This window comes from Scyliorhinus torazame, chromosome 2, assembly GCF_047496885.1.
Source record: "Scyliorhinus torazame isolate Kashiwa2021f chromosome 2, sScyTor2.1, whole genome shotgun sequence".
Taxonomy (NCBI): domain Eukaryota; kingdom Metazoa; phylum Chordata; class Chondrichthyes; order Carcharhiniformes; family Scyliorhinidae; genus Scyliorhinus; species Scyliorhinus torazame.
This window is the reverse complement of record NC_092708.1, coordinates 119,983,917-120,008,999: the sequence shown is the minus strand read 5'-3', so window position 1 is coordinate 120,008,999 and position 25,083 is coordinate 119,983,917. Positions and strand designations below refer to the sequence as shown.

At 42.4% G+C, this 25,083-nt stretch overlaps 1 protein-coding gene across 2 annotated transcripts in view; it reads left to right on the top strand.

The window, feature by feature from the left end:
• LOC140391485 (neurabin-1-like) overlaps positions 1-19,485 on the top strand; it is a 179,037-nt gene extending 159,552 nt beyond the window's left edge. For both annotated transcript variants that reach the window (XM_072476014.1, XM_072476006.1), the window contains exons 18-19: positions 1,673-1,858; positions 15,487-19,485. In XM_072476014.1, the coding sequence (XP_072332115.1) occupies positions 1,673-1,858; positions 15,487-15,657 (357 nt within the window). In that variant the 3' untranslated portion in view covers positions 15,658-19,485. The remainder of the gene's footprint in view (positions 1-1,672; positions 1,859-15,486) is intronic.
• The last annotated feature ends 5,598 nt before the right edge of the window (positions 19,486-25,083 follow it).

Here is a 25,083-nt window from a genome sequence, read left to right as displayed (position 1 = left end):
AAAAATGATCTTGGTTCATAAGATCAAGATGTAGAATCAGTTTGGGTGGAGATAAGAAATAACAAAGGAAATAAATCATTAGTGGGAGTAGTTTTTGGCCGCCTAACAGTAGCTACACTGAAGAACAGAATATGCATAAAGAAGGAATGAGGACGCTGCACTGCAATAATAGCGCGTGACTTTAATCTTTGCATTCATTGAAGAAGTCAAACTGGAAAAGGCAGAAAGGTGGATGAGTTCATGGCGTGTATTTGGGACAGTCCCTCAGAACACTGTTCCAAAACTGATTTGGGGGGGTGGGGGGGGCTTTTAAAATGTTAAAATTGAGCATCCCCTTTTTGAGACCGATATGAGGAGAATTTTTCTGTCTGAGGGTTGTGTGACTTTGGAACATTCTGCCTTGGAAGGTGTTAGAGGCAGGGTAATTAAATATTTTTAAGGCTGAGGTAGATAAATTATTGATAGGGAAGGGAGTCCAAGATTATCGGGGGTAAATAGAAATGTGGAATTCGAAATGCAGGCAGATCAGCCATGATCTTATTGAATGGTGAAGAAAGCTTGAGAGGCTGAATGGCTCCTATTTCATCCCCCTATCTATAATCTCTTCCTGCACTCCAAGATAACCTGCACTCTTCTAATTCTGGCATCTTGATTTTAATCATTGCCCAATTGGTGTCCATGTCTTCAGCTGCCTCAGCTCTCTGATTCCCTCCCTCAATAAATCTCTCAACTCTTTGCTTTACTGCTTTAAGACAACTCCTTAAAACCTACTCCTCATCTAAAATTAGGCCAACTACCTGCTGATCTCTTGATGTGGCCGATGTCATATTTTGTTTTGCAGTGCCTTGGAACATTCTATGGTGTTAAAGATGCTAGAAATACAAGTTACTGTTGTAAATAATTATATTTGTTTGAAGAAAATTAGGTAGCCCTTCTAGTGCCTTGTAACAATTCTTCAACTAAAGCTTCCTCAGCTTGTCAAATCATTGATTTTTCTGGCATTTTGCTGTGTTTAAAAATGCATACCACATTTGAATAAATAAATTGATATACTTCAGAGTAGTTGATTGAAATGTAAAATACTTTAAATTGTTTAGATGTGATAAGGCACAACATCAAGACTTATATCTCCATGTGTATCTGGCAGTGTCGGAAGAGAGTACTTTGGCATTTACTGTTTCTGAACCAAATGTGAAAGTTTTCTGCATCCTAGCTCCAGTGCCATCAATATGTTGATAGATTCCTTTTTTGAGATGGTGCATCAATGCGAGAACTGTACATAAATGGTATAGTACTTTATACCAGTGTGTACTTTTAATCATTTCCTTTTTCATTTGAAGTAATATAGTAATTCGCAAGTGGTGTAATGTATAGTCTTACCATTTCTTAACATGAAAGGGATATACTATAAAAGTATTGTAATTTGTAGCCATATATACTTTGTAGCAATTTTTGTCATTGGTTGCAGTATTAATGTAAGAAAAGAGGGACAGCAAATAATCTGGTTCTGAATGCTCATAATGAAAAGTGTTCCATTCCTCAGTATTGACATAGCTTAATTTCTAATCACCCAACCCTTTAAGGGAGGAACTTAAAATTTTAGTTGAGCCTCATTTACAGGATGAAAAGACTATATACTGTACACATGACCTTTTTTACTTTGTCAAATCAGGTCCTTGATGATCAAGCAACAACAGGGAAACAAAACCAGTGGCAAAATCGAGCTGTTTCTGAGTGGACAACCCATCAAGTCTGTCATTGGCTGATGGGAATGAACTTGGAGCAATACACTACAGAATTTGTTTCTAAAAACATTGATGGAGAACAGCTAATGCAACTAGATAGCAGTGGACTTAAGGTACAATGTTACAAGTTGTTCCACAAAATGTCTTCAAAAATTTGTTGGATTCGTTAAAGATGAACTGTGTTGCAGATCTACTTAATGTATGTTAAATATTACATTATAGGAAGCGTGAAGTGTGGTTGTATGGACCAGAATGCACATTGGAACCCTTCCATCAGGACTGGGAATAAAAAATACTTTTTTCTACTGATATCTCTTCATTGTTCATGTTGAAAAATGTATGGACATCAATAGGCTTGTCAGTGATGCTCCAAAGTCCGATGAGCTCCCATATATAGATGTGTTTTCTTGAGTAAGGTGCTTGCTGTGTTTGGAAGTGTACCCCAGCATACTTCACTGACTTCAGAAAAAGATATATTGAAGCTGCATTTTCAATTGTTTTGGTCAGCTACATATCTGGTACTTGGAAACTCATCATCCTAGTTTTAGAGCCAAACTACGGAGAAAGCTAAATGGAAAGTATTCAAAATATACCTTGATGGCAGCTCTTGCTTGTTGCAAAGTAGCAGCAGGTTGCTGAAATCTGCCAGTGACATGTGAAAAGCCAGAAGAATGTGGAGTTTGTTTCTTAGCATGAGAATGCTCAACATCGAGATGCAGTTGCTGTAATCAGAATTTGATTATCAAGACTTTGTGTTTGTGGTTGTTTAGGCTAAGTATATTTACTTTTTTTTACTGGAAGGCAGCACAATGGAAACTCATAATATGGTGTGCACCACAATATGTAATTCTTTGGTGTAGCCAAAAACTGCACCTTTGTGCTAAGTGTTGAAAAATTGACCCTCTGGTACAGCGAACTTCTGTGTTAGTCTGCGCTGCCCAGAATATGGTCATCCATGAGGCACTAATCAACTGTTCAGGATGTTAATTGGAAAGACAAGATGTAGGTGTTTTGCTGAGACTGCAGATGAGACTAGGCTCAGGAACTCCTGCGATATTGGTTCTTTCCAAGAGATATGTAATGTTAAATATGAAGTGATGACCGTGTTGGTGACTCAGTATAATTTTTCCCCTAAGACCACTGGGGAACAAGAGAGATCCATGGAAATGATATACACATAAACTGTAAGATATAGTTCTACAGTTGAGGTTGTAGGCTGCCTTTTTTCTGGTCATAACAAAATGTTTGTAATGGTATATTATGTCATTGAAAGATGCCACGGAATCAGTGGGAAAACCTCTGTGACAGCAGGGAGAGCAGCAAAAAGCCACAGTTCATGTTGAAATCGATGGCATAGGTTTAATTGCCAATAATTAATGCGTAATAGAAATATAAAATGTTTCTAAAATGTACTGATTACCATTGGGCCAAAAAGAAATAAATCTTACATTTACAGCTAGGAATGTGAGGTTTAAATTCAGGAAAAATAATCAAACTAATCTGGGCTAACACAGCTCAAAACTACCATGTTTGTACAATCAGCATGATGTTTGCACCTCCTGTATTGTGAGCGTGGATATAGCAATGGAAAAGTTGACACAAAAAGATGGCAAAGGAAACCAAGTAGCACTGACAGTCCATGCAGATGTTCAAATTTGTAATATAGCTGAAGGGATTTGATGTGAGAGAGATATGATCTAGCTATGTGCAGGATTCAGAACCAATATTCCTAGATATATTTTGAAGAGAAGTGATGTGTGGGGATTTGTGGGATAGTGAATAGGGAAGGTGGCTGTATAAAGAATTTTAGCATGGTGACAAAATGTAAGCATGATGGGGATTGCATTCAGAGGGAATTCATATGCATGGAATTCAGAAATAGATGCATAATGAAGGGCAGTAAACTGATGAGTAAGGGAAAAATTGGAAACCGCTGACACAAGTTAAATGTAAGAATAAAAAGGATAATGAAAAATCAAAGTGTGAACTAGAAAAGGCAGAGTAATCAGGAAAAGGATCTGTTCAAATTAACTGGGCAAGAAATTTAACAAGCAGTTGATGGATCAAAGGAAATTTGTTAACTGAGATTGATAGAATGCAAGATAAACTTGAAAGGATGTGTCAAAGAACAGAATTTTGTTGCAGAATTAAAGTTAACCTCAAACTTTAAAGGGTGTTTGGTAACATTAGTGCTAACAATACTAAAGATAATCATGAATAGGGGAAGTGTATTTGAAAGAGGCATTTACGCGTTAAAGGAGAAATAACAAAAGCTTTTGCATCATTGTTTACAAATGATAGTGTGACTTAATAAATTGTTTGTGGTAATTGGAGAAGTTACTGTTCCTTAATAAAGGTAATAGAACAGAATTAACCACAGGATTGATGGAATGCGCCATTGGTTGTTGAAAGATGTCAGAAGATAACAGAAATTGTATAGAATTTTTTTAATCCTCAAAAATGCAAATTGCACTATTGGATTAGAGTAGCCAGTCTAATGCTTTGTAGAAGAATGGTGAGAAGGCTAAACTGGGTAACTGTAAACCTTTTAGTCTTAACATCAGTGTGAAAAAACTTTGAGGACTGTTAGTTAAGGATTAAGTTAGTAAGCATTTGGAAATGCTTGGGTTAATCAAGGACAATCATCATAGTTGACAAATTTAATGGATCCTTTGGGAGAAATTATTGGATAAGTAACAGGAATGTAGTAGACCAACCTATTTGAATTTTCAGAAGATATCCTAGAAGAATATTGTCAGAAAACATAAGGGGTGTGATCTTCAAGTAAATATAATTGAATACATAGATAATTAGACAACAGGAAATTGTTCAGGTTGTTTGGACTGGAAAAGGAGTCGAAATAATGGTTACCAAGTATCAGAACGTTTTTGTGGTATTTATAGAAGATTTTGGTACAGAGAACATTATTTCAAAATTTGGACAATTGTACAACAGTTGTCTGGACAACAACTGTAAAATACTTTAGGAAAACACTGATGAGATTTATGACAATGTTGCCAGGAATTGGGAAATTTTAACTATAAAGAAATATTGGACAGGCTGAGGTTTCCTTTGGTGCAGCGGAGGCTGCGAAAAGTTTAATTGATAGATTCTATAAAGATTATTGCTCTCAGTAGAGAGGCCAATAACTCTGTCAGGGAGCATAGATTTAAAGTCATTGGAAGAATTTCGGCTCCGAGATTAGTGGGGCGGGGGTGAAGACACTGCCTAAAAGGGTGGTAGAGGCAATAACCTTCAGCATTTTTTTTTAATGCTTCGCTTTGCAGCCGTAGTACTGTAATGTATAAAGCTATGGACCAATAACTGGAAAATGGGATTCGGATGGACAAAGGCACAATAGGCCAAATGACCACCTCCTGTGCCATAAATGTTATAGGTTGCTACGTTAGAAGATGGCAGAATATATGCAACATCATATATTATGGGAAGAAAAACAAGGATTTTTAACATATAATTATTGGAATGATATTGTAGATCATGATAAACAGACACTGCTGGGGGTTCTTCTGTAATTGCCTGAAAGTGCAAATTTGGTAAATAAAGCTACAAAATAGGGTCAGTAATACTTTTGATATAAACAGGGGAAAGTAAAGAAATATGGTAGGAATATATGTTTTGACCACACTCTGTGATTTGGAGTAAATGGGCCTCACTTTGAAACGTACCCATCCCCCAGCTTGGTTCCTGCTCAAACTAAGATGTTGTCAGGCATAACATCTTCATAAACCCAACACAATGGACAACATTTTAAAACAATATTTTTCTCAGCCAATTTTGATTTAAAAAAATATTCCCTGATATATTTAGGAGTGGTAACTTGGTGAAGTTTGCTTAGTACAGCTGAAATATTTTTTTAAAATATTTTTATTCTCCTTTTTCATATTTTCTTCCATATTTACACCCACCAACAAACAATATACTGTAACGAGTACATTGTCAATCCCCTTATCAACAACAACAATCACATCCTCCCACCAACCCCCCAAAAGCAGCTCGCATGTTAACATAAACAAAAAATACACGAAGGAATCCGGAAACACTCATAATCACCATTAACACATACAGTCCATCTTCCCCCATCTCAGCCAGAGGGTGGTGAATCTGTGGAACTCTTTGCCGCAGAAGGCTTTGGAGGCCAAAGCATTTCGGAAAATTTCTATCCTACTTCCCTGGTTCAAATCTGTGGTTTCCCCGAATCGGCATTTCCCTTGACCCTGCCCCTAACCCAAAGTGCTGGCGAAACTGCCTCCAAATCTTCAACGAAGCTATTACTACCGGACTCCCTGAGTATTTCCTCGAGGCCATCGGGAGCCGGCACTGTTGCTAGCGCCTTCAATCCCGACCCCCCACCCCTCCTTCATTCTGACCCACTGGGAATCAACCACTCTGACCCAGCTCCACACCTTCTCCACATTCGCCGCCCAGTAGTAATATATCAGGTTCGGAAGACCCAAACCTTTCCCTCTGTAGCAGCACCTTTCTAATTGTGGCCACCTCCCCTCCCCATGTGAATGAGGTAACCATTCCTTCAATCTCTCTTTTAAAAAACATTTTTAAAAATACTTTTGGCAGGAAAATCCGCAAGCAATGGAAAACAAACAAAAATCGCGGTAACACGTTCATTTTGGCCGCTTGTACCCGACCCGCCAGTGACAGAGGGAGACCATCCCACCTTGCTAGATCAGCTTTCACCCTCCCCACCAAACTAGAAATATTGTACCGAAGGAGCCCCCCAAATCCTGAGCAATCTGCACCCCAGGAATCTGAAGTGAGTCCCTGCCCTATGGAATGGCAGCCCCCCCCACCCATCCTGCCGCCACCCCCGGCCGAGACACCACAAAATACTCACTCTTGCGCTTTGACAAAGGGTCATCTGAACTCAAAACGTTAGCTCTTGTCTCTCCCAAAAGATGCTGCCAGACCTGCTGAGATTTTCCAGCATTTTATCTTTGGTTTCAAATTCCAGCATCCGCAGTAATTTGCTTTTATCACTCTTGTCCAGATTTAACTTGTACCCCGAGAAAGACCCAAACACCCAAAGCAGCTCCAATGTTCCTCCTATTGACACACTACATTCCGACATGTATAACAATAAGTCATCGGCATATAAGGACACCCCATGTTCCCCCCCCCCCCCCAACTACTATCCCTTTCCATACCCCCGAACGTCGAGGCTGATGGTCCAGTGTAGTACTGCGAGAGGGCTGTGCTGTCAGTGGTGCTGTCTTCTGGACGCAATGCTTGGTGCATCAGGAGGACCGTCAGAGAACCTGTAAAGGAGCGTGGAGAAGTCCTGCTCTGGCTTGGTGCAGGGTGTTGCTCAGAGCTTGGGAGTCCAAATTTTCCAGCATGGATACAGATAAAGATAAAGATCCTTTATTGTCACAAGTAGGCTTACATTAACACTGCAATGAAGTTACTGTGAAAAGCCCCTAGTCGTCATATTCTGCCGGCTGTTCAGGTACACAGAGGGAGAATTCAGAATGCTCAGCCAACGGCTCAATCAAGAGTGCCAGCAGCACGGTGGGACATCCCTGCCTCGTTCCACGGTGGAGAGAAAAGCATTCCGAGCTGACATTTGTGTGGACACTCGCCCTCGGCTCTTTATACAGTAGCTTTACTCAGTCCACAAATCGTGGTCCAATCCCAAACTGTTCCAGAACTGTCATCAAGTACCCCCATTCTACCCGGTCAAACCCTTTCTCAGCGTCCAATGCCATAACCACCTCTGTTTCCTTCCCCTCCGCTGGTGCCATCACCACGTTCAGTACCGTCCTAATGATCGAAAAGAGCTGCCTCCCTCTCACAAACCCCTTCTGATCTTCACCTATAACCTTCGGGAGGCACTCCTCCAGCCTACCTGCCAGTACCTTCACCAATATTTTTGCATCCACCTTTAAAAGTGATATGGGCCTATAGGACCCACACTCCGTCAGCTCCTTATCTTTTTTAAGTAACAGGAAAATCGATGCCCCAAAGTTTGTGGTAACACCCCCTTCCCTATCGCCTCTTCGAACTTCCCCACAATCAGCAGTGCCAGCTTATCCTTAAATTTGTTAGAATATTCCACCGGAAACCCATCCGGTACTGCCACCTCCCCCGACTGCATCCTCCCAATCGCATCCTTTATCTCCAGTTCCACTATCGCCCCTTCTAATATAGCCCTGTCCCCCTCTCCTAACTTTGGATACTCCAGCCCAGCTAGAAATTCCTGCATCTCCTGATCGCCCCCGGGTGGTTCTGAGCCGTACAAGCTCTCATAGAATTCCTTAAAGACCTTGTTCATCTGATCTGGAGCCACCACCAACTTCCCTGCCCTGTCCCGCATCTGAACAATTTCCCTTGCCGCCACCTCCCTCCGAAGTTGCCCCGCTAACATACGCCTTCTCTCCATGCTCATACACTGCATCCTTTGCTCGTCTCAATTGGCGCACTGCCTTCCTGGTAGATAGTCGGTCAAAGCTTGCCTATAGTTCCTTTCTCTTTTCCAACTTCACTGGGTTCCCATCTTCTGCATAACTCATATCTACCTCCAACATCTCATCTATTACCCTCTGACGCTCCAACCTCTCTTTGTCCACCCTATCTTAAACAAGATCACTTCACCCCTCACCACCGCCTTTAGAGCCTCCCAGACAACCGCCTTCGACACCTCCCACATGCAGTTGAAACCTACATATTCCTCAATTGTTTTTTCAATTTTGTCATAGAACCCTCGGTCCCCCAACAGTCCCACACACCATCTTCACGAATCCCACATCGTCCCAATTGAGACCATATAAACTTACCAGCGCCACTAACCTCCCCTCCAGCGCCCCTGTCACAATCACATATATACCCCACTGATCTGCAACCACCGTCTCCACCTGGAACCGTACCCTTTTGCTGACCATTACCACTACCCCTTGAGTCCTTCCGTCAAAATCCAGAGTGAAACACCTGGCTAACCCAGCCCTTTTTAAGTCTCACCTGGTCCTTCACCCTCAAGTTCGTCTCCTGCAGCATTGCTACATCAGCCTTCAAGCTTTTAAGATGCGCAAGCACCCTTGACCTCTTGACTGGACGTCCCAACCCCCTCACAGTCCAAGTTACTATCCTAACTGAGGGTGTCTCACCCCCTCCCTCTTCTTATCCATTATCATTATGCCACCGGACCTGCACCATGAGCCTGTTCGCCGTTGTTAACACCGAACCCCTCCCCCCCCCCCCTCTCCCAGAATCCCCCCCTGTACTTCCTCTCGAAACAGCCTCACCCAGTATCGATCCCTTCCTCCCGCCTTGCATGCCATGTAGGCCCATCAAAACCTGCTAACTAGGCTCCAATGTCCACAGCCCTTCTCCCGCCTCACCTCCATTCATTTACGACTTTAGTTGGCTGGTGCGGGTGCTCTCTCTCTCTCTCCCCCCCCCCAGCCCCCCAACCCCCAGGCATTCCATCCCCTCCCACCCAGTCCCAGAAGAAAAAGCAAAACAATACAACTCTATAAAGTAACATATAACTGTCGCAGCAAAGAATGCCAATCAAACCAAACAAAAACTTAAACTCTATAACAATCTGAAGTCAAGTAAGTTATAATACTTCTTTGAAGAGATAACAAATAGGTTAGACCAAGGAGAGCCAATGGATGTTATCTATCTTGACTTCCAAAAGGCCTTTGATAAGGTGCCTCACGGGAGACTGCTGAGTAAAATAAGGGCCCATGGTATTCGAGGCAAGGTACTAACATGGATTGACGATTGGCTGTCAGGCAGAAGGCAGAGAGTTGGGATAAAAGGTTCTTTTTCGGAATGGCAACCGGTGACGAGTGGTGTCCCGCAGGGTTCAGTGTTGGGGCCACAGCTGTTCTCTTTATATATTAACGATCTAGATGACGAGACTGGGGGCATTCAGGCTAAGTTTGCCGATGATACAAAGATAGGTGGAGGGGCAGGTAGCATGGAGGAGGTGGGGAGGCTGCAGAAAGATTTAGACAGTTTAGGAGAGTGGTCCAAGAAATGGCTGATGAAATTCAACGTGGGCAAGTGCGAGGTCTTGCACTTTGGAAAAAAGAATAGAGGCATGGACTATTTTCTAAACGGTGACAAAATTCATAATGCTGAAGTGCAAAGGGACTTGGGAGTCCTAGTCCAGGATTCTCTAAAGGTAAACTTGCAGGTTGAGTCCGTAATTAAGAAAGCAAATGCAATGTTGTCATTCATCTCAAGAGGCTTGGAATATAAAAGCAGGGATGTACTTCTGCAGCTTTATAAAGCATTAGTTAGGCCCCATTTAGAATACTGTGAGCAATTTTGGGCCCCACACCTCGGGAAGGACATACTGGCACTGGAGCGGGTCCAGCGGAGATTCACACGGATGATCCCAGGAATGGTAGGCCTAACATACGATGAACGTCTGAGGATCCTGGGATTATATTCATTGGAGTTTAGGAGGTTGAGGGGAGATCTAATAGAAACTTACAAGATAATGAATGGCTTAGATAGGGTGGATGTAGGGAAGTTGTTTCCATTAGCAGGGGAGACTAGGACCCGGGGGCACAGCCTTAGAATAAAAGGGAGTCACTTTAGAACAGAGATGAGGAGAAATTTCTTCAGCCAGAGAGTGGTTGGTCTGTGGAATTCATTGCCACAGAGGGCGGTGGAGGCCGGGACGTTGAGTGTCTTTAAGACAGAAGTTGATAAATTCTTGATTTCTCGAGTAATTAAGGGCTATGGAGAGAGAGCGGGTAAATGGAGTTGAAATCAGCCATGATTGAATGGCGGAGTGGACTCGATGGGCCGAATGGCCTTACTTCCGCTCCTATGTCTTATGGTCTTATAATACAGGTCAATGAAAAGAAAGTTATAACATTTATACATTTTCCAGCTCCCCAATCACAGTCCACGACCTCTCTTCCAGCTTCACTCCTCACTACTGTCCCAAGCCACCTGCCTTCACGAACCTCAGCCGCCTCCACCCTTTCAAAATAAAAATCCTTGGTGTTGTATGTTACCCTCCGCTTTGCCGGGTACACCATATCAAATCGCACCCCCTTGTTGTACAGTGTCGCCTTAACTCGGCCGAACGCCGCTTGTCTCTTCGCCAACTCCACTGTCAAGTCTTGGTATATCCGAACTCCAGCACCAGCCCACTGCACCTCCCGCTTCTGCTTCGCCCATCTTAACACCCTCTCCTTCACGTGGTATTTATGGAAGCAGATAATTACTGCTCTTGGTGGCTCATTTACTTTGGGTTTCGGCCTTAACGACCGATGAGCTCGGTCCAGTTCATACCGGCAGGGGGCTACACTTCCCCCATTAACGCCGCCAGCATCTTAGTGAAGTACTCTGTTGGCCTCGGGCCCTCAGCCCCTTCGGGCAAGCCCACAATTCTCAGATTGTGGCGCCTCGAGCTGTTTTCCAAATCTTCAAGCTTTGCTTGAAGCCCTCTGTTGGCCTCCACCACCCTCCGCATCTCATCCCCCATCGAGGTGAGCTGGTTGCTGTGCTGCGACATGGCCTCCTCCACTTGCTTTGTCTTCTCACCTTGCTCTCTCACCTCGGCCGCTGCCTTTGCCACAGCTACCCTCACCAGGGCGATTGCCTCCTCCACCAATGATTTTAGTGCGACCGCCATCTCCTTCCTCAACGCCTTCATGTGCCTGGCAAACTGCTTCTCCAGCTCCACAGCCATCGTCGGTCATCTTTTCCACGGTAAGCATTGCGGCCTCACCATGCAGTCCGGCATCCGCCATCTTGCCAGCACTTTTGCTGGCCCTCTCACTCGACAGTGAACCCTTGTTTCCTGCCTTCTTTCCAGCTGCTCCTCGCAGCCCTTTTCGTATCCTTTAGCGACTTATTATCTTTCCTTCTTCAATCCTCCAAAAATTACCCCGGGACTGGACTTCAAACCTCTTAAAAATATATCTCAAGTGGGAGCCACCAAACGTGTGACTTCCCCTCCACATGCCGTCACCGGAAGTCCCCCAGCTGAAATGGTTTTATCGCAATGTCAACATTTCATTGTGAGTAGCCAGATTTTTAAATTACTGAAAATTAATTTTTAGGAAAAGAAAATTTACAAAACTCTTTCTTGTTATGTTCGAATGCAATAGCCGGTTTCCTGGTAAATGTCGGAAAAATTACAGTCAGAACTTTTTAAAGTGTGACTACTGATATCTCGCATTCAAAAAGATCCAACTGAATTCTTAGAGATTCCTTGGAGGCCTTCAAATGAGCAAAATTAGCCAAACCTTCAAATGGTGATTAATCCACCCTGAGGAAGTGCCCAGTTTTGTGGACAGGCCTGCTAGTGCAATGCTATTAAAATGAGCACAATACATGATGGAAATTTTACTTGCACTGAACACAATTTGTGTTTAAAATTCTGATTCTTTTTTGCTGGCTATGTTGATTTTGGCTGAATTACAACAACAGAAAAACAATTGTGCAGAAACCCCCAGTCATAATCTGTATAAAGCATTGTTCAGGCTACTGTTAAGTATTCACATTTTATGCACTTGATTATAAAAAGGGCATTGAAAGTCATCGTGCTTTCAGTGTAAATTCACCAGAGTACTAGCAGGAATGGAAAAGTATAGAAATGAATATTGAAATAGTCAGATTGTTTCCATGACCTGCGAATATATTTTATTAATTGAAAAAGTTTTTTTAAAGTTGAGTAGTTTTCATGGGGTGAATTGAGAAAGTCTATTTCCTCTGGTTGAAAAGTCAGTGATGACAGGTTATCAATGTAAAACTGTCATAAAATGAGAGTGATCAGGAGAAATTTCTACATAGAGGGCCATTGGAGCATGATTTACTAAGGAGTAGTTGAGGCAGACACTCTTGAATCTTTTCAGAAAAAACTGGATAAATATTTGAAGTGGAGGAAGAAGCTGTGGAATAAAAATAGAAAATGCTGAAGAGGCATGCGGATTCAAAATGTTAACTATGTTTTACTCTCCACTGGCGCTGCCAGATCTGAGTTTTCCCAGCATTTTATGTTTTTATTTCAGATTTCCAGCATCTGCAGTATTTTGATTTTATTGAAGAATCTAGATTTTTTTTTTCAGTGCCCTTGCAAAGAGCAGGCACAGACATGGCACCCTTCTGTAGGTGCCATGTTAGAAAGCCTTTTTTCACCTTCTCTTTGCAGTAACCTGAACAACAGCTTCCACTTGCATTGCATCTCTGACATAATAAAGCATCCAACATTGCTAAATAACCTGAGACTGAAAAATGGGGGTCAGCACGGTGGCGCAGTGGTTAGCATAGCTGCCTCACGGCGCCGAGGTGCCAGGTTCGATCCCGGCTCTGGGTCGCTGTCCGTGTGGAGTTTGCACAACGCCCCCACAACCCAAAGATGTGCAGGCTAGGTGGATTAACCATGCTTAATTGCCCTTAATTAGAAAAAATGAATTGGGTACTCTAAATTTTATTTAAAACAGACTGAAAAATGGAAGGAGAATAATTGATGTGTTAATTGAAGGCAAGGACGTTATCAGTTACAAAAAAATAAGCTAATATCTGGTATTCCTAAACAGGACCATTCCACCAACTCGACACCTCTATGGCACTGCCCTAACTTAATTTGATTTCTGCTTGCTCCCTACAATTAACACATCTTCAATATGTATTTTCAGTATTTCATTATGACAATAACAGTTACCCCAAGGCTCAACACAATTATTCTCCTTCCATTTTTCAGCCTTGGGTTAATAAAGCTGGATGCTTTATGTCAGCGATATTATGTCAACTAAGTCCAGTGGCAGTTGAGTCGAGAAGGGTAGCAGAGCAGTAAAACTAGCTTTTGTCACCATATTTCTGAAAGCTGCTGGCAGGCCTAAAACTGATGTCAACAAGGGACAATAGCATATAGACTTGCAAATTATGGATGCTCTGGGTAAAACCTTGGGGCACCTGTTGTTGCTATAATGAAATGTGGAAATACCATTATTGAAGATGTGCTAATTGTGTGGGAGCAGGCAGTAGTCAAATTGAAGTTAGAACAGTGCCATGGGGTGATCCACAGGTGGCAAGTTGGTGGAATGGTCCTGCCTAGGGATTCTAGATACTAACTTGTTTCTTTTGTTACTTCAGCTGCAGAGACTGGGAAATTCTCTTGTCATCAAGTTTTCTTTATCAACAGTTATGGAAGTTTAGTTCAGTCATGCTTTGTAGATCAGTGCTTGGTCTGAAAACTCATAGCATAGATGTCATTAACCAATGCAACTTGATCGTCGTCCTTTGCCAAAAGTATACCTTACCTTGTGAAGATAGCCTTCTTAAAATAACTGGCTACTGACTGGTAACTAAGTCTGCACTCATGTCAAACTCTTTACTTGGAAAGCAAAGGTCCTTTATAGGTATTTTTATGCTTTGGTTACACAAAATGTTTTGATACAAAGTGACTGTGCATAAATGTGACTTTTTTTAAAATTGCTATTAATCGTAAAGTAGAAAGTAATCAGATTTAACTTCAGATTTTACTAAAATTGTTGACAAATATAGTTTGTTTAACATGGAGTTCTAATTTTCCACCATGTATAATGTATCATGCGTAGTCAGGTCACTGCATTCTGTTTTGATAAACATATAAACAGGAGTTTTCAACAGCAACCTCATTGTCAACAGACTCTCTTTTGGAAAGGTTCATTATTTTTCAATGAATTAAAGCCTCTCTGAAGCGCAGCCTGATGCCTCTCTGAATCTCCAACCTATCCTCAGGGCCTCGGTAACTTCCCATTTGTCTGGTTTGAGTTGGTAGCAGAATTGCATAGAATGGTGTCATTTCTTGACAATCTTGGTCAATATCGTTGGTCTGCACCATTGCGAGAAACTAGTATGGCTCTGTATGTTGCACCTGACTAGTTTATACTGCTGGCCATTCCCTCATTGCAGAATGTACTACTTATTTCCTCCCCTCCCCCAGGATGAAAGCATTTCAATCAGGTAGGTAAATGTGATATTGTAGATCACATCGTCGAGTGATGAGCATGTTGTATCCTACAAATTTCAGTTCCCTGCTCTCCTCCACCACCACAGATCAAATTTGGTTTCCTACTGAAAGCCCAACCCATATTTAAACGGAGTGAGTTTATCACTATGGTGTCCCCTGCTGAGTGGGTTTAAGCAGTTTGTTTCCCAGTACCCATTCCTCTGCTGATTGAGGCTGCCTGCCCAAACATTATTCTTTTTACAAGTGAACCAGGAATTGTAGGTGTATGCCAATTTTAGGAAGACAGACAAGTGGTAGAAAACAGCCCTTTTGCAATGGTTTCTTATACTTCTGTCTTCCCCACAACATTGCTAAGAAAGTTTTCTGACTCAGCCACATTCCAGTTTGAGCCCCACCCCCAGGTGAAAAAGCTTACCAGCCTGCTTCCCTCTGTATTTGACAATATAGACTGCCCTGGGGGTGATGATATTTGGATTGCTTCAGATTGATGCCTCAATACGACCAATTTTAAACTATTGTGGATATTTATCCAAGTAAATTGGCAATTTTCACTTTCCTGGAAGATGTTGCGTCACAAATGCATAGAAGCAGTTGATGTATGCACCTGAAAGATTTTTCATTCTGCAGAAGCTGAGTATACTAACCTAGCCTTGTACCACAAACCCTGTCAGCGTAAGAGGGGAACATTCAATTTGTCGAGCCTGTAATGTGCACAGACTTTGCATGCAGTGAGCTTTTAAGTGTTACAATGAGATTACAATTCTGTATATTTTGATTTTTCAGGCTTTGGGTGTTGCAAGTCAAAATGATCGTGCCACCATAAAGAAAAAGCTTAAAGAAATTAAGAAAGCACAAGAGAAACTAGAAAAACAAAAAGAGAAGACTCAAAAGAAAGAAAAAGATCAACAAAGGAAAGCTGGCAAACAGGCCACCTCTGTAGAAACAATCTGTTAAATGGAACTAAAAGTGTGATTGAGATCACTTTCGACAGTTGTGCTATCAGTGTTATAGTATATTATGTACTTCACAAAATAATTGATTCAGATATACAAAAAACTCAAATGTATGTTAGTTTGACATTTTTACTAGATAAATTTATGGTACATTTTCATGTTTGGAGTAGGTAAATTTCTGTATATATTGTTAATACATTTTTGTAGGTTTGTAATTCTATGCAGTTTTAACTAGCTCTTGCCTTATGGTAATGAAATTAATATTTTAATAAAACCTAGGGTATCATTAAAATTTCATAAAGTACCTTGAAAAAGCATATTGAAAAGTAACTTGAATTTCTGAATGTGGTGGGAGCTTACATTGCAAGAAAGATTACACTACACAGTCACTTATGTACAGAGTTTTAGAGAATATAGTGCAACAGTGAAACACTTAATATTATGCCTGTGGGATAAATGGCTTCAGGATTCAATGTGCATTTCACAAAAGGTGATTGATTTTTGTACTTGCAATGAAAACTGTACAATATTGCATTTTTATAATTCTGTACCTCATAAATCCATTGCATGTAAGGGCTGACATTTTTGTATATTTTCTTTAATCCTCTCCATCGAGTTAATGTGAGTGATTTGATTTTTATCCAAAGAATAATGGGTGATTGAGGAGTGATTATAAGAAAATACATTGAGAGTTCTAATATTGTAGACCACAAAGGCTAAACTTAGAGAGGGCTGTTATCCTTTGAATCCAGGAGGAGATTACTTTAATTACCATCTCTCCCATTGAGTTTTTTGTAATGTCTACGGCTGTATTACTTTTATGGTTCTTTGATTTCAGTTTCTACATTTTCCTGATCTTTTTCACCCAAACATTGAAACCTCTCAACTTGTGCTACAGTTATTACCTGATAGATTTTTGTGTATGTCATTAGATTTCTTTTGTGCACTTCTTGCAGTTGCACATCAAGATGTCATCGACTTTATTCCAACTTTACTCATTTCCTCTCCATTATACTATCAAAATATACATCACAATGGGTGACAATTTACTTGCACCCCTCTGCTGCCGGCTTGGATAGCTTCCTCTTTTCCACTCAAATTTCTATTTTTTTTACACGTTGACTCATTTTTTTTTCTCATGGTCTCCATGCCTCAACTGTATTCACCTCACTTCTTTTTCCAGCTAGCAAAAAGCACTAGCTGATCTAATTAAAAGCTGGTGTCCTGAAGCTACCTGGGCGGATTTCCTTGACCGGCATCAATATTTTTAATGATTCCAGCAAACAAAATAAATTATTTGTTACATTATTTTGTTTCTTTTCCAATTTCACTAAATATTTAAATAAAATTTGGAGAAAATATTTATACACACTAGCTGGGAAACAATTATGCAAATATGCATGCAATTTATTTTTGCAAAATTTAGGTAGCATTGAATTTCCAACTGGAAAATGTGTAATTCATTATTTTTAATGACATTCACTTGAATTTAAACTTCTCAAGTAAAAACTGGAAGCAAAGAGCCATTGAGTAGTATTGTTTAAATCAAGTTTGACATGCTGGATGAAAGCATTTTTTTGCCAGTGGATCTTATTGCCAATGACTGGATCCAGGAAGCTGCTTTCAATAGTATGTTAGAATTACTGCAAAATGTAATTTTGTATTATGAAACCTGTATTTGTATTCTTCTGAAAAGTTATGTTTTCCCCTATTGTTGCTAAAACAAAATGTTGTTCCAAAAAGGAAAGAAAAATGGTTCGTTATTTGTTTATCCATTGAATAAAATTGAATAATCATCCAAATAAGGATACTGTTCCTTTAAGAACCTTATCCTTGACAGTCATGTGTTTTGCTGCTTTCCCTACTCCTTCCCAGTTACTGCGAACAAGACTTTACATGTACGGTATGTCATGAATTCTGCTTTTGCACAACAGAATAAGAGTTAATATATCAGCTATTTTTTCATAATTCATCATGTTGATACCCAATAGATTTTTTCTCTTTTATATGCTCTCTTAAAATATACTTTTTCAGTTTTCCTTCTGTTTCTGGAATGTGTTTTGTTTCACAACCTGCATGGAAGCATACCAGTTCAGTACTATTTTGAATAGAATCTGATTTGACTTTTCTAATGTAAAGAAGTTCTAAAGGGGGAAATAGTTCTAACTTTGGCTATGTTTTGTATGCAGAGTATCGTCTAAATAAGGATTTGGAGGACACTGTCCTGTTGTAAGACTTTTCTTTTTTAAAAAAAAACATTTTATTAGGCATTTATGGTTTTATAACAATAAACGATACAAATACAAATGTAACATAGTTAAATGTGTAAGCCATCCCTCCATCCCCCACTGTTCCCGCCTACTCTAAACACAAAATAGCCTAATTCCCACCTTACCCCCACCCCCTTAGTGAATCTGCTGACAGTTTAGTTTTCTCCAAAGAAGCCGAAAAACAGCTGCAACCTCCGAACGAACCCCAACGTTGATCTTCTCAGGGCAAACTTAATTTTCTTAAGCCTAAGAAACCCAGCCATGTCACTCACCCAAACCCCTGAATTTGGGGGCTTTGAGTCCCTCCACGCTAGCAATATCTCCAGGCAACAAGGAGGCAAAGGCCAAAACGTCAGCCTCTCTTGCTCCCTGGACTCCCGGATCTTCCGACACTCAAAATCGCCACCTCTGGACTCGGCGCCAACCTCGGTTTTAGCACCGTGGACATGACATCCGCAAATCCGTGCCAGTATCCCCTAAGCTTCGGGCATGCCCAGAACATGTGGACATGGTTTGCAGGCCCTCCCGCACACCTCACACACCTGTCCTCTACCCCAAAGAACTTGCTCATCCTGGCCACCATCATGTGTGCCCGGTGAACCACCTTGAATTGTATCAGGCTGAGCCTGGCACAAGATGAGGATGTGTTGACCCTGCTCGGGGCATCCTCCCACAGACCCGCATCTACTTCCCCTCCCAGCTCACCTTTCCATTTACGCTTAAAGCTCACCTATCTGGGTTTCTTCCCACTCCATAAGTTCTTTATAGCATTCTGAAACCTTCCCCTCCCCCACCCCTGTTCTAGAAACTACCTTGTCCTGTATCCCCTGTGGCGGTAGAAGCGGAAAAGTCAAAATCTGCCTTTGCACAAAATCCCTTATCTGCAGATATCGAAACCCATTCCCTCCCGGCAATTCAAACTCCTCCAAATCCTCTAAACATGGAAAGCTCCCATCAGTAAATAGCTGTTATAAGACTTTTCATCCACACAGTAGCCTTTTGTTCTCTTATCCCTTCCTGAAATTAACAGGTTATATTTCATGTTCAGTATTTTATGAAGGCTTGGTGTACCTGCTGGAGAATGGTGCTGGAAGTAAGGATGATATCACCGCATCGCCTTTTAATGATCAATAAAACTCATAGGCCAGCTTGTATTTATAGTACAAAAAAATATTGCTCCATGGAGCTTAGGACTGTTTAAAAGGATGAAATCAGTGAAGTCTGCTGGTCTTCCATTTAGTCATTTGGAGCAGACCTTTGGGAATGCTCGCTGCTAAGCATTGAGTTTCTGAATGGGTGGTGGAATATGATTCTTTAATGTTGCATTTCAAGTTTGCAGGATTCTCCAGGCAAAGTGAAGGCTTTCTCTGCTTTGGGTGTGAATACATCATGACCAATATTTAACATGCTTATTATATTGACACAATGTGCATAGCAGTATAGGGTAATGCATATGTTTTTGCAAAAAATACTGGCGTTTACTGCATGTTTAAAACAGCACGTAATTTGTAATTTCTCTACTTCTGATAAAGTACCCACTATGGTGTGGCTGTCCTCCATTTCTTGTGTTCATCCAATCCATATAAAGCTTCCATGATTTTTAGTGCTTTGAGTTTTGTTACATAACATGGATTGTGCATATGTATCTTGCTTCCTAAAAAGAGTCCAGGTGAGAATCCAAAATAAGATTCTGTAAATAATACAAATGACTCCTGTGCATTCAGCATGCTTTCAATCTCACTATTTTGGAGGATGAACTAGTCTCAAAGAATGAGAAGCAAAGGAACATAGGACTTGGAGCAGGAGAAGGCCATTCAGCACTTTAAGCTCCTACACTTCATTAAGATCATGGCTGATCTGGTTGTGGTCTTGACTCTGCTTTCCGTCTACCCCCCATAATCTTTGACTCCCATGTCTATCAAAAACCAGTAACATTTGAATAAATTAAATGACCCAGCCTTTGAGAGAGAAAAAAACTCATCTCCATCTTAAATGGTGGACCTCTGATTCTTAAACCTTGTCCCCTAGTTTGAGTCTTTCCTACAAGTGGAAACATCCTCCTGGTATCTCCCTCTCAGGATCCTTGTTTGATAATAAGATAATCCCTCATTCTTCTAAACCCCCATAGATCTAGGCCCAACCTTTCTTCACAAAATAAGCCCCTTATCTCAGGAATGAGTCAAGTGCACCTCCGAAATGCTAACACGATTATATATTTTTTCAAATGAGTAGAAAAAAAACTATACACAGTATTTCATATGTGGTCTCACCAAGGCCATATACAATTGTAGTAAAACATCCCTACTTTATATACCATTCCCCTTGCAATAAATGCCAACATTTAATTTGTCTTCCAAATCACTTGCATTACCCATATACTAACTTTGTGACTCATGTACGAGGGCACAGATCCTATTGAAGATTATTCATATTGAAGATAGTAACATTTGTATGTACTGGGTTGCTATTTAACTTATTGTGGTAATGATTATTTTATCCTTTATTTTCATTTCATTGTACTGCTCAAAATAAAAGAACTAATGTTCTAGAATTGTTTCTGGTAATTATAGGGATCTTAATTGTACAAAGTTATTTAATTTGACATCAGATGCCACTAACATCCATTCAGCTTAACCATAAAATATAAGATATTATACATAGTAAATTCTATTAAAATAGAGTGATGCAGCCATAATAGTATTATTTTAGCAATTGGGGACTAACAAAACAAAATGCAATAACTAACTTCCTAATGCACATGAGAATGAATAGTTAGACTTGCGGTGGTTGCCATGAGCTGAGCGGTCGCACAAAAGGTGGCTCTCTTCTAAGAACTTTGATTACGGTCTTTAAACCCCAGCCAAACGGGCACCAAAAGGACAGAAAATCCCCCAAGCCAACCCCCCAGCAACCGCAGAGCCAGCCCACATGCTGAGGCACCAGCAACCCGGCCGGAAAAGCAGCAAAAATGATTGGAGTATCCGCAATCTCAAAGCCTGGAAGTGTCACGTGGCGACCTCACGCAGTTTACAGCTCAGACAGGTGCTTACGGAAAGAATTATGAGTTTCGTCACCTCCGAATTCCAGAAAAACGCTTTGAAGGAAGACCTTGTAGCAGCAGTGTAGGCCACAAAAGGCCTTCAGGAAGGAGGCAATGGGCGAAATGGAGTGGAGGCTTGATGCACACGAGGTAAAGTGAGATCTCGAGAAAGCTGCCACGGATCAGATCGGATTGTGGCACTCGAAGCCGAGGTGACGAGGGATTCGGAAAGGGCTGAGGAAAAAAGTCGACAACCAAGAAAGCATTATGTCGGAAAATCTGTGGATCATGGGGCTATCGGAGGGGAGGAACTCCATGGAGTATGTAGCAGCGATGCTCGGGAAGCCCCCAGAGGTAGACCATGACAACAGGTCATTCTGGTAACGACCCATGGCCGGGGAACCATGGGCAATGATTTTGTGGCTCCACAGATACTAGGATAAGGAGCGAATCCTGAGGAGGGTGAAATCTGTGCACGTGGGAAGGACAGTCCATCTAGTAGACCAGGGCATTGGAGGAGACCGGGACAAACGCCGGACACAATTTAACGGCGCCAAATCCGTGCTATACAAAAGCAAGGGGTGGTTTGGCATGCCCCACCCCTCCAAGCTATGGGTCACCCATCAGGGCAAATAATAGTACATAGACGTCCCAGAGGAGGCCAACAGGTTTGTGCACAAAAATGAACGGGAAATAGCAGAGGACAATGAGCATAGTGTGGGCTTTTAAGGACTCAAGAGAGATAGAGGTGACCATGTGCACGAATGCAAGGGGGCGGGGGGGGGGGGGTGCACAGGAGGAGGAGAAAAGTAGACGGGGATAAATTGGGGAATTTGATCATTGAGGGGAACCACTACACTAGCAAACAGCCTGCTGTACAGAGGTATAGCAAAGAGTAGGCTGCAGCACACCTCCAGGGAGGGAAGGTGCGCCTGACAGGAGGGAGGGGTAAAACATGTTCAGCGGAAACAAAGAGCAAGAAGAAAGAAAATGGGGGTGGGGGTAGAGCCAAAGGAGTGGGAGGACTAGGGCGGGGGGGGCGGTACATTGGTAGAGGAGTTGGGATTAGGCTATTGAGTTGGATGATCAGCCATGATCGCGATACATGGTGGAGCAGGCTCAAAGGGCCAAAAGGCCTCGTGTTCCTATCTTCTATGTATCTGTTACAACAGGTCACACGTGGAGACGGTGAAAAAGAAGTAGTGGCCGTTTTGAACAGAGCGAGGGTAGGCCCACAGGGTGAATATGGTTGACCCCCCACCGCCCTCCCATAAAATTAGGATAGCTACATGGAACATGAGGCCTCAATGGGCTGATTAAAAGATCCAGAGTCCTTGCCCATCTCTAAAGCCTCGTCTCCACGTCTTCCTCCAAGCCTTGTGGATGTAGCCTTGTTACAAGAGACACCTGAGAGAGGAACCGGCTGCAGCTCAGGAACAACTGGGTGGGGCAAACGTTTTATACATGCTTCGACACTAGGCCAAGAGGGGTGGGCGTACTAGTTAACAGGGCAGTTACGTTCGCAGTGATGAATTCGATGGTGGGCCTGGGGCAACGCTTAGCTGTGGTCAGCAGGAACCAGGAAGGGGCCTCGGTAGTTCTAGTAAATATATATGCCCCAAACTGGGATGAAGCAGTGTTTGTCAAAAAATCTATGGCCGAAACCCCAGTCCCGCAAAGGAAAAATAATTCTACGTGCACAAGTCCAAACTTTCGTTTAGACTTCCTCATAGGGAAGAATACTCCATGGTCGTAATCTCCAACCAAACACCCCAGTACATTAAGTGAGGTTGGAGAAGGTATCCGCATGGAGGCTGGACACAGCCTTCCGCGCCGATTAAAGAATTCTGTACAAAAATATGCCAAGCCAACGACGGTTACGTAACCTGCCAACAGAACAGGGAGGTCTCACCCTCCACATTCTGGGAGGCACTGAAGGTAGTGATCAGGGGGGAAATAGTAGCTTAAAGAGTCCTTAAGGATATGAAGGATAGAATAATCAGGCAGCAGCCGATCGACTTCACACTGGAGATGGATCGACGGTACTCCACCGGCCAAACCATGGAACTGCTCTCCCGGGAAAGCAGTCACGGGGGGCCTATTATAAACGTGCAGACAAGGCCAGCGTGAAAGAAATAGTGCTAGCCAGGGGCAGGAATGGTTGGATGGTTGCGGCTCCGAATGAGGCTAATGAAGCCGTTTCAAACTTTTACCGAGGCCTGTACACCTCCGAGCCCCCGGAGGGGGACTTGGAGATGAAACAATTCCGCGATGGACTGGATATACCAGTGGTAGGGGAGGACAAGAAACAAGGGCTGGAAGCACCTCTAAGGCTCGATGAGATCATGGAATGCATTAATTCCATGCAGTCATGATAGGAGCTGGTACTAGCTGGATTTTCAGTAGACTTTTGCAAACAATTTGCAACAGCAGTAGGAGATGATTCACTGTCGAGGGGGGCCCTGCTGCCCACGTTGGCACAGGCCTCGACCTCACTGAACTGCCAAAAAGACAAGGACCTGACAGAGTGTGGGTCATAGAGACCCGTTTCTTTGTTAAACACCGATGCTAAAATACTGGCGAGGCGCCTGGAAAGTTGCCTACCAGAAGTGATCGTAGAAGATCAGACCGGGTTCATCAAGGGCAGAAGCTAACCGTGAACAGCAGATGCCTATTGAATGTAATAATGACCCCATCTAGGGAGGACACACCAGAAGTGATCATCTCCCTGACGCTGAGAAAGCTTTTGATCGAGTATGGAGATACCTCATAAAAATAATTTTTATTGTCACAAGTAGGCTTACATTAACACTGCAATGAGGTTACTGTGAAAATCCCCTATTTTCCACATTCCGGCACCTATTCAGGTACACAGAGGGAGAATTTAGAATGACCAAATTACCTAACAGCACGTCTTTCAGGATTCATGGAGGTGCTTCAGCGGTTTGAGCTTGGAGCAGGTTCACAACAAAGAACAAAGAAATGTACAGCACAGGAACAGGCCCTTCGGCCCTCCAAGCCTGCGCCAACCATGCTGCCCGACTAAACTACAATCTTCTACACTTCCTGGGTCCGTATCCCTCTATTCCCATCCTATTCATGTATTTGTCAAGATGCCCCTTAAATGTCACTATCGTCCCTGCTTCCACCACCTCCTCGGGCAGCGAGTTCCAGGCACCCACTACCCTCTGTGTAAAAAAACCTGCCTCGACATCTCCGCTAAACCTTGCCCCTCGCATCTTAAACCTATGCCCCCTAGTAATTGACCCCTCTACCCTGGGAAAAAGTCTCTGACTATCCACTCTGTCTATGCCCCTCATAATTTTGTAGACCTCTATCAGGTCGCCCCTCAACCTCCTTCATTTCAGTGAGAACAAACCAAGTTATTCAACCTCTACCCATAGCTAATGCCCTTCATACCAGGCAACATCCTGGTAAATCTCTTCTTCACCCTCTCTGAAGCCTCCACATCCTGGTAGTGTGGTGATCAGAATTGAACACTATACTCCAAGTGTGGCCTAACTAAGGTTCTATACAGCTGCAACATGACTTGCCAATTTTTATGCTCAATGCCCCGGCCAATGAAGGCAAGCATGCCGTATGCCTTCTTGACTACCTTCTCCACCTGTGTTGCCCCTTTCAGTGACCTGTGGACCTGTACACCTAGATCTCTCTGACTGTCAATACTCTTGAGGGTTCTACCATTCACTGTATATTCCCTACCTGTATTAGACCTTCCAAAATGCATTACCTCACATTTGTCTGGATTAAACTCCATCTGCGATTTCACCGCCCAAGTCTCCAAACGATCTAAACCCTGCTGTATCCTCTGACAGTCCTCATCGCTATCCGCAATTCCACCAACCTTTGTGTCGTCCGCAAACTTACTAATCAGACCAGTTACATTTTCCTCCAAATCATTTATATATACTACGAACAGCAAAGGTCCCAGCACTGATCCCTGCGGAACTCCACTAGTCACAGCCCTCCAATCAGAAAAGCACCCTTCCGTTGCTACTCTCTGCCTTCACCACGTGGGTGAAACCTTTGTGCAGTGTTCCTGGGCGAGTACGCAGCCGGATGCCACCAGCTCCGAGTACTTTTGGCTGCACAGGGG